The sequence below is a fragment of the Zingiber officinale genome, chromosome 7A (assembly GCF_018446385.1).
Source record: "Zingiber officinale cultivar Zhangliang chromosome 7A, Zo_v1.1, whole genome shotgun sequence".
NCBI lineage: Eukaryota > Viridiplantae > Streptophyta > Magnoliopsida > Zingiberales > Zingiberaceae > Zingiber > Zingiber officinale.
Window position 1 is genome coordinate 52,909,551 of NC_055998.1, and position 10,247 is coordinate 52,919,797.

Here is a 10,247-nt window from a genome sequence, read left to right on the forward strand (position 1 = left end):
TCACAGAGGGTGGGTGCCCGACAAGGCCTACAATACAATGCTTCAAACGGTGCCATCTGGATAGCCGAATGAAAGCTGTTGTTGTAGGTCTACCAATGGCAAATGGTCCTCCCAACTGCCTCCAAAATCCAATACACAAGATCTCAGTAAGTCCTCTAGAGTCTGAATGGTCCTCTTTGACTGTCCATCTGCCTGCGGATGGAAAGCTGTACTGAATGGAGTTGAGTGCCCAAGGTCTGCTGAAGACTCTGCCAGAATCGAGACGTGAACTGGGGGTCTCTATCCGAAATAATACATAAAGGAACACCATGTAATCTGATGATGTCTCAGCAATACAGATCTCCCAATCGATCCAGGGAATCAGTCTTCCAGATCGCTAAGAAGTGCAAGGATTTGGTTAATCGATCAACGATTACCCAAATCGCGTCATGGCCTCATCGTGTCCTTGGCAAACCCACCACAAAGTCCATGGTAATGTGTTCTCATTTCCACTCAGGAATAGGAATCCGCTGAAGTAATCCAGCAGGTCTCTGGTGCTCAGCCTTCACCTGCTGACAGATAAGACATCTAGCTACAAATTCCATGATGTCTTTCTTCAAACCGTCCCACTAGTAGGGGCGCCTCAAATCTCAATACATGCAGGTCCCACCTGGATGGATCGTAAATCAAGAGCGATAAGCCTCCTGAAGTAGCTCCTATAAGACCGAGTGAGACTGAGGTATGCATAATCTGCCTCGAAAATATATAATACCCTCCTCATCTCGTGTGAACTCGGACTGTTGCACGGAAGCTATCTGGCTGCCAATGAACTGAAAATGTTGATCACCGGCCTGGGCCTCTCGGATCCTCGTCCTGATCGACGACTGAGCAATCAAGGTAACAAGAATACCCTGCTCTGTTTGTCCCTACTCCTCAAGGCCTAACTCGAAGAAACCCTGAATCAAGTCTGTCATTGAAGCCCGGTGGCAAGCCAAAGTCCCTCTGGACTTCCTACTCCATCGGCAACCACATTAGCTTTCCTTGGGTGATAGCTAATGGTACAATCGTAATCCTTCAAGAACTCCATCCATCTCCTCTGTCGGAGATTAAGTTCCTTCTGGGTCAAAATATATTTGAGGCTCTTATGATCCGTAAGAATATCAAAGGTAATTTCGTACAGATGATGCTGCCAAATATTCAAAGTAAAAATGATGGCGGCTAGCTCCAAATCATGTACTGGTAGTTTTTCTCATGCTCCTTCAACTAATGAGAAGCATAGGAGACTACCCTGTCGTGCTACATCATAACAGCGCCCAAACCCTGAAGAGATGCGTTAGTGTAGAGCACGAATCCATCCTCTCCGGAGGGTAAAACCAAAATCGGAGTCGACACTAATCTCCGCTTCAGCTCCTGGAAGTTGGTCTCGCAATCTTCGGTCCAAGTGAACTTCACGCCTTTCCTGGTCAGGCATGTCAATGGCATAGCAATCCGGGAGAAACTCTCGATGAACCGTCTATAATATCCAGCTAGTCCCAGAAAACTACGGATCTCCTGTACTGATTTCGGCTTCTCCCAGCTGGTGACAGCCTCGATCTTCTGAGGGTCTACTGAAATACCTCAGCTAGAGACCACGTGACCCAGAAAACTGACTGAAGATAGCCAAAAGGCACACTTGCTGAACTTCGTATATAGCTGATGTCGTCGAAAAGTCTCCAAGACTGTGCGAAGATGCTGTGCATGTTCCTCCTTGGAACATGAGTAGACCAATATGTCATCGATGAAAATGATAAAAAATTGATCAAGATACTCTAGGAAGACGCGGTTCATCAAATCCATAAATACCGCTGGAGCATTGGTAAGCCCAAATGACGTTACCAAAAACTCATAATGGTCGTATCTGGTACGGAATGTTGTCTTATGAATATCAGATTCTTTGACTCTCAGCTGATGATATCCGGACCACAGATCAATCTTAGAATACACTGAGGTACCTCTGAGCTGATCAAACAAATCTTCGATTCATGGTAAGGGGTACTTATTTCTGATGGTCATTGCATTCAGCTGTCTATAATCTGTGCACAACCTCAGAGTACCATCATTTTTCTTGACAAATAATATCGAAGAACCCCACAAGAAGCACTAGGGCGTATAAATCCCTTGTCTAAAAGCTCCTGGAGCTGAACCTTCAGTTCATTCAACTCTTTAGGTGTCATACGATAAGGAGCTTTCTATATTGGCGCGGTCCCCGATGTAACGACCACCCTTCTTACTACTACTACTCTCTAAGGATAACTGTTACTTAACTACTAACTCTACTTAACCGGTATGATTAAAAATCACATGGAAACCCTACCGAAAAATTTCGGCAGAGTCTCCCCTGTACCGGTGACCATAAACCAAGATACAAGCATAGTATACATCAGCCACAGGCGAATGGAACATTTATCAAACAACCACGCAGTTAAATAAGTATCAAACACACAAATATCTACTTACTAAACTGAACTCATCCTACATGCAATCTAAACCGAATAATCTCAAATGACATGAACTTAAAATACAACTCAAATGTTTACAATAACTAAAATGCGGAAACTAAAATTAAAACTTCTTTCCTAGTCCCAAGGCTTCCATAGTTCTGGCATCACACATCCTTCGAACACCTCCTTGTCGTCTTCCTTTCTATATCTTTTCCTTTCTTGTATCTGCAGTAAGAGGAAGTGCAATCTATAAGCAAAATTTGCTTAGTAAGCGCTATCTAACTCACAAAAACTCGATATGCATGTGAATATACTGAAAACTAAAACGGAATGCTCAACAGAAAAACTACTCATGCTCATCTACTAGTAAATAAACAAACATACTGAAGTGTTAAACATGTAAAGCTACTCATGCTCTTCTAAGAACAGTAAGTTAATCTAAATAACATGCTAGCATAAAAGGAAACTAAACCTACTGATTTTAAGACAAAGTGAAACTTAATTAATTTGTTCTAAACTTATTCTTTTATACTTTTATACTTATGTGAAACTTATTTTGTTTGTTCAAAAACTTATACTTATAATACTTCAAAATAATAATCAACTTCTTCTTGGGCCCGGCAACTGTACTTGCTATGCGCGCATCCCTAACTAGACCTGGGATAGCTGGTCCCGAATCTAGTAGGGTTTACTAGATTATCTAAACCTAGGGACCGACTATGGGAGCTCAGCCCAAGGACTACTGAGAGTCCTGCATACTAGGTTATCTAAACCTAGGGACGACTATGGGAGCCCAACCCAAGGACAACTGAGAGTCCAGTACGGTGCCACTGATAAAAGTAAAATACTTGTTATCTTTTAATACTTCTAATATATAATGCCTCGGCATTTTCTTTAGCACCTTGTGTGCCAAAATCCATAAAGTCTTGACTTTCGGATCTACTTAAGGCCTTGGCCTTTTTCTTTCTTTTCTTTATCTTTCTTATACTTGTTAATACTTCTAAAGGAATACTTCTTTAAAAAGAAATTGAAATGTTTAAGCGAATTCTAACTTTGAAATGCTTAGATGAACTGGAAATCCACACCTAAACATACTAAGAGTGAATGCTTAAACAAAATCTGCATACAAGTTTAAACAGAAATCTGCATATTAAGCTTAACTAAAATCTACATATCAAGCTTATCTAAAATCTGCATACTATGCTTAACAAAAGCTGCTACCACACCTAAATCTATTCCTTCTAATCTGTCCGGAAATTCTGCAGTCAACCCAAGGAATACAATGCACACTAGGAACCTTTTTTAACACTTTGAAAATCCATTTTATCTACTACAAACCGAAACCTCACAGCAAGCTTTAAAAAAAATTGTTTGTGCATGGTAGAATATAGGCTACAATTCTAATTGTTCATGATACATACAACATGGTTACTGGACAAAAAGATGAAACTCCAAACCTAACATTCTTCACATGAACAACACAATTGGTTTCGTACTCATTACTTATTGGAATGCCTTTGGAACAGCTAACGATAAACTAGAATTGTATGCTTTCTTAGGGTGTATACTGATCTAGATGCATAAAGCAATCCCAGGTATTAGTTAATTCTAGTTTCTTCATTAACCATCTTATAACTCACACATCAATTCCAATTGTCCAGCAAACTGAAACCAACTCAGAAAACAACTGGAAACTTCTCAAATATGGAATCAGAAGACAAATTGAAACCCCATGAAAACTAGAGGACTTCTTCCAAATCACTTTGCACACCTACTTCTATTCCTTTCCATGGAAATCCATAGCTGCTGGAAGAATTAGGCTTGCAACATAATGCATACTAATTGACCATGTATTTACAAAACAATTCACGGCCTTCTTAAATCTATTCAGAATTCACATCTATCATACCAAAAAAGAAAACACTTTGAGGACAATTTAGAATCTTAAAATCTGCTCCGAATTCAAGGGTAATTTAAATAAACAAGACATCAACCAAGTCTACTACAGATCAATCAAAAATTTGTATTACAAGAAAGAACTAGAAACTTAAAGAGGAAGATCTCTGTCCAAAATCTCAGTTTAATAACACAATAAAGCTGCGGTCTAATTACAACCGAAGCTAGGGTTTTTCAACCACTTACACATGGATTTGCTGCGGCACAAAACAACTAAACCACAACCGAACATCTCCTGAAGTTCCCCCATCAAAACAGAAATACAAAAATACATCCCTGCTTCAATAGAACTTGAATCTATCCCTAGCTCATGAATCATCACAACGGGAACTCAAAACTTGTTTACCCAGTTCAATCCGGAAACCAAACCAATCGAAAAGCAATCGAAGGAACTACTCTTACTGCAGGTGAGAGCAACTTACCTTCGTGTTCTTGGACTCACAGCTGAAAGGAGGCAACTAGGGCTTCGGAGGAGCTTCAATTCTCGGTGACCTCTTTGTGTTTCCAAGCTCCCCTCATCGAAGTGGTCACACACGGGTGAAGACCAGTCGGAAACAACCCTTCGCCGGCGCCGAAGACCAAGCCCTAGGTCCCCTGCTGCGTCTTCGCCCGAGAGGGAGTCACGCCGACGCCATGTTAGCAGAGGAGCAAAGAAGGGTTTCTCCTTTTAATAACCCGGTATTCTGTTAACTTCCTTAAATAAAATTTCCTACCTTTTCTAAACAGAACCGGTGGCTGGATCACTTGGTCAGCCAGGATTTGACTGAGCCAAAGGCCGCAGGTTCAAATCCCCAGCCGAGCCTTTTATTCTCCTTTTATTCTGCTATTAACTATTTCTTACTTAAATACAATTCGATCCTTATTTGATCAAGTAATAACTGCTAGCCCAGTTGGTTAGCCGGGTTTTGCTCGGGTCAGGGGTTGCCGGTTCAAGCCTCAGCTTGGACATTTTTTTTGTCGAAACTTCTTTCGTTTAGTAAAAATACCAAACGACCTCCAAAAATTACATAAAAATATTCTATAAATTCCTAAAAATCTCAAGAATTTTTCTAAAGCATTTCTAGATTTTAATAAGGTCTTTTAGGACTCCAAATCATGAAATTTGTGGTGTTACACCCGAAATCAGCTCAATAACAAACTCCACTTGCCTTCGGGGAGGCAAGCCCGGTAGCTCATCTGGAAATACATCGAGATACTCTCGGACCACCAGAACGTCTGAGAGCTGGGAACAACTGTTGTCCTCAGTATTAATCATAGACACAAGAAATCCCTAACAGTCATGTGACAACAGCTTTTGAGCCTGAATCGCTGAAATGATCGATATGCCATCATTCCTGATGCTAGTGAAATCCCACGAGGCTTGGTTCGGAGGTTGGAATGTGACCACCCACATCTGGCAATCAACAGTGGCATGATATGCTGTCAACCAATCCATGCCAAGAATAATATCAAACTCGACCATTTCCAGAACTAATAAATCAACCATGAGTATCATGTTGCCAAAATCTAACGGGAAACCTCTGACCTCCTGAGTGATGTCCAATGTATCACCGGACGGTAGGGAGACGATCAGTCACTGCAGTCTAAAGGTGGGTAATCTACCAATCTCCCTTATAAAGGTACGGCGCTCTAACCAACTGAGCTAATAGGCCATCCTCTGGCCTACCATGCTAAGTGAATTAAATGTTGGTGTCAAAATTTAACTTGGGAAGGGTCTGCTCCATAGTCTCTATCCAAGATTAGGCCACACTCAGATTGGTCTCTCCGCGGAATAGTGTGAATCGACTCTTCATCGACTCTGTTAATGCTAAAATTCAGGCTCATGCCGCGGCAATATCAGTGAGGTGGGTAGGGATCGACGCGAGAACTAACGAAATCCCTGGAGATGGTGGTACAGGTAGTACCTCTAGATAGACCGGGGGAGGTACTCCCGGTGCTGCTGCATAAACTGGGTCATATACCACTGAAGGTACTGGAAGGTCGATATGAATGGTCGCGGCTAGAGGTACGGTAGGTGGTGGTATCGGAAATGGAGCAACCGGTACCACTGGTGCAGGTGCTGGGTGCACTGTAGGCACTGGGGGCACTGGGGGCACAGGTGCTGCTGGTGTCGGGTACATGGTAGGTCTAGGTGGCGGTGGTGCCGGGTACACCGTAGGCTCGACCGAAGCAGGTGCCGGGTATGTCGGTGGTACCCCTAGTGGTACCGTAAATATGGTAGGGGTGGGTACTGCGGGTGCAGCCGAGGTAGGTACCTCTAAAGGAGCCATCAGGGTCTGAGAGCCCAATGCACCCGTAGTATCTTGAGTCTGTCCCAGACCGACAAGCTTAAACCCAGTAGGGATCTCTGGCGAGTCTGTTGCCAGATATTCCAAAGTCCTCTTACGTGGTTGTCCAGCACCACGTCTCACAACTACTCGTGTAGATCTCCTCATATCTATTAAGTTATAACACAGATATTACTACAAGTAACTAAAAATTATAAAATTACATTTATACCTATTTACCGTCAGGAGATGTTCCGTCGCTATGCATTCTCCATTTTTACCTCAAAATTCCATACGAGAAAATCATTGGAAATTCATATAAATCCGAAAATAAATACCCAAGTTTACTAGCAAACTGGGCTAACCCGAAAATCCAAAACACCAAAAGTAGGTATCGTAACCCGCTCTGATACCAAATAAATTGGTATCAAATTAACACGCAAAACCAAAATATGAAAACCAAGTATTAGAAAATCTAGCTCTGATACCAAATAAATTGTCACACCCCGGGGAAGTCCCTGCCAGAAGAAATTTCGGCAGCATCTCCACTATACGGGTGACAATCTGAAACTTCCTACAACATCCAGATACCTCGGCCAACACGGTCGGAACAATATATATAAATAATAAGCAACATCCATGCAGTTTAATAATAAAACTAAACTAATATAACGATAAGGAAAAACGAAGTCAAAAATCCTACTCAACTACACCCATAAAGCTCAAAACTTATATCCTACTCCACTACACCCATAAAACTCAAATCACAACGACAAAATCAACTCACCTCTTCTACCGTCCAAGCAGACATGTAGCAAAACATATCCAATAAAACCCATCGACAATAAAACCATACAATATCCAAGTGTCAAAAACCAGAACAAGTCTAGATACTAATAAGAAAACCAAAAGATAAAAACACACATCCTCGTGATCTGCAGGGGACTAGCGACTGGAACTCCTCCGGACAGTCTCAACCTAAAAATAGTAATAACCACGGGGTGAGTCAACTCCTCAGCAGGTAACTACTGATATGCATAATAAAGAAAATAACAAATAGCACTAATCATGCGTACAGTCTTCTGATATAAGAATGATAAATGTAAACTGAAATAAATAGGGGAACAACTGTACTAACCAGGACCTGGTGTATGGATAATAAATCGAGAGGTATAGAAATCCTATATGCATGTCAAACAAATGCATCCATCCAATATGCAACAAATAAATGCAGCAAGCACAAGCAATAAATGCATCAATGCGTATGATGCCAATGACATATCCTGGTCACCCTTATTGTCAGTCAGCCATCTCACACACGATGGTGAGACCGAGTGGGTAGGGTTGTGACAACTGTGCACTCTGCCATCACTGCTCCTGATGAGTGATCGAGTGGACGGGATGCTGTCGGAGTACACCTATCCTCCTACCCCAAATCATAATTGGAGGAGCTCAATGCTCTCATCTCTCTGAGACAATCAAGAAGAGGGATCCCTGACGTGGTACCACACTGCATCACACTACCAATGAGTGGACCAGTGAAGCACTGACAAAGCAAACTGCCACACACCCTACCTGAAATACCACTAACCCATGAGTGGTTGTGTGTGCAGATCCATTAAACTGGCGATGAGCTCAATAATAATCGGGCTACCAATCGCACAGCATGCAATCATGCAGGTGATGCATGACACTAAGCATGAAGATCCTGACCATATCTACCTCCATAAAATATGTACCAAAAATATACATGGATCAAATCAGAAGATCTAGGTACACAGGTCAGATATGGTATCAAATAAGTAATCTAAAAGTATAGACATGAATGCAAACAGGAAACAATCAAAGCATGCACAGGAAATGGCCAATGACATACCGATCCAGATATAAAACATAATCATTACTATTTGTTAAGAAATTACTATGCACATCAAATGACAAATCTAAAAGATAAGTAAAGGTACCCTCCTTTATATGTAGATCGAGCCAAACAACCTCTGTGTTGAAAAGCTCGTCCTCAATCAAAGTCCTGCGATAAATCGTACATGTAGTGCTTTATTTAGATAAATTCAAATGAATTAAGTAGCTAAATAAAATGCTCAAACCTAGTTAGGGAAACCCCTAATCAACATGATCATTCACCCTACCAAAATCAACACTCCTTGCTAACATAACTAGCAACCACCTTCAAAATATTTCAAATCCTTATGCCTTACCTCAAATCACAGCCCTGTTTTAGAACAAGAAGCTGTTGAATGAAAGTGGTTGTAACGTTAGGGTTGTTCGCCGCTGGAAGGTGGCTGCCGGACCCAAGAACAACCCACAGCACAAGACTACCCTACTGGAACCCAATAAATAACCTGCACTTCACTGTCTGTATTAAAATGGAGCTCAAGAAATCATCACACCAAACGATAACCTAATTCCAGAACCCACTTTGTGCACCTTACCTATTTTTCTCTTACTGTTTGTGGCATCCAAAGATCCAGCGAGGCAAACTTCCGGCTAACAAGGATCTGATGGCTGGAAATCAAATGGATCCTCTACCTCCAAGATCACTACTGGGCAACCCCGTGCTCACGCCATCAACCAGGGGAAATGATCGGGAAACCGACAGAGGTAGAGGAGAGGTGGCACAGTGAGGCTAGGTGGCTACGGCGGTGGAGAACTAGGGCACAACGTGGAGGCAGCCGGCGTTGTTCCGTGCGGCGGCGGCGTGCTACAGAGGAAGAAGGTGAAGAGGAATTAGGCATGACGGTCGGGGGTCAGATCAGGTGATCGATCAGTGGTTTGTGCCACGAGGAGTCCTGGCGTCGGTGCTCAATGGGACGGCGGTGCAAAGATTAGGGTACGGGGGAGGGGGTCGGCGCTAGGGAACGTTGCTAGTCACCATCAGCGTCGATGATCCACATCGACTATCAGCGTCGGCGTCGACGTCGGCGATGAGTTGGGGAAGAAGAAGACAATCGCGAGGAGGGAAATTGGCTCTAGGAGGAAGAAAGAGAAGAGAAGCGAGACCCTTGCAGAGGGGTATTGTATGCGGGTGGGGGAGAAACCGTCGCGTGCGACAGCGGTTAGGGAAAGGGAGATCGCGCGTGAGAGGTAGGGCACGGCATAGCGGGGAAAAGAAAATAAGGAAAAGAAAAGGAAATAAAGAGGAAAAATCAAACATTTCCTCGTTTAAATGAGTAGCCTAAACAGGCTTTCTCGGGGCCCAGTTTTTATCCCCGTAATCGAAGTCATACGGTCTCCAAAAAATTCCTAAAAATTTCTAAAAATTTCAAAAAATTTCGTTATGGTTATTTGCCCTTTTTCGGTATTTTACACGGGCGCCCCGGAACCGTATACGAGGGGCGCCAGCCCCTGGTTTTGGACTGGGATATGTTTTTATTATTATTATTATTATTTTAAAATGAATTTTTTAAAGAATTTTTAAAATTGATTTTTAAAGAATTTTTAAAATGAATTTTTAAAGAATTGTTAAAGAGTATTTAAAATTAATTTTTACAGAATTTTTAAAATTGTTTTTGAAGAATTTTTAAAATTGAATTTTAAAGAATTTAAA

At 42.0% G+C, this 10,247-nt stretch overlaps 1 protein-coding gene across 1 annotated transcript; it reads right to left on the reverse strand.

Annotated features, from left to right (window-relative positions):
- Nucleotides 1–6,235: 6,235 nt before the first annotated feature.
- On the reverse strand, nt 6,236–6,685 carry LOC121999380 (36.4 kDa proline-rich protein-like). Its single transcript, XM_042554069.1, has one exon. The coding sequence runs from the start codon at nt 6,683–6,685 to the stop codon at nt 6,236–6,238; it is 450 nt and encodes a 149-aa protein (XP_042410003.1).
- Nucleotides 6,686–10,247: the final 3,562 nt, after the last annotated feature.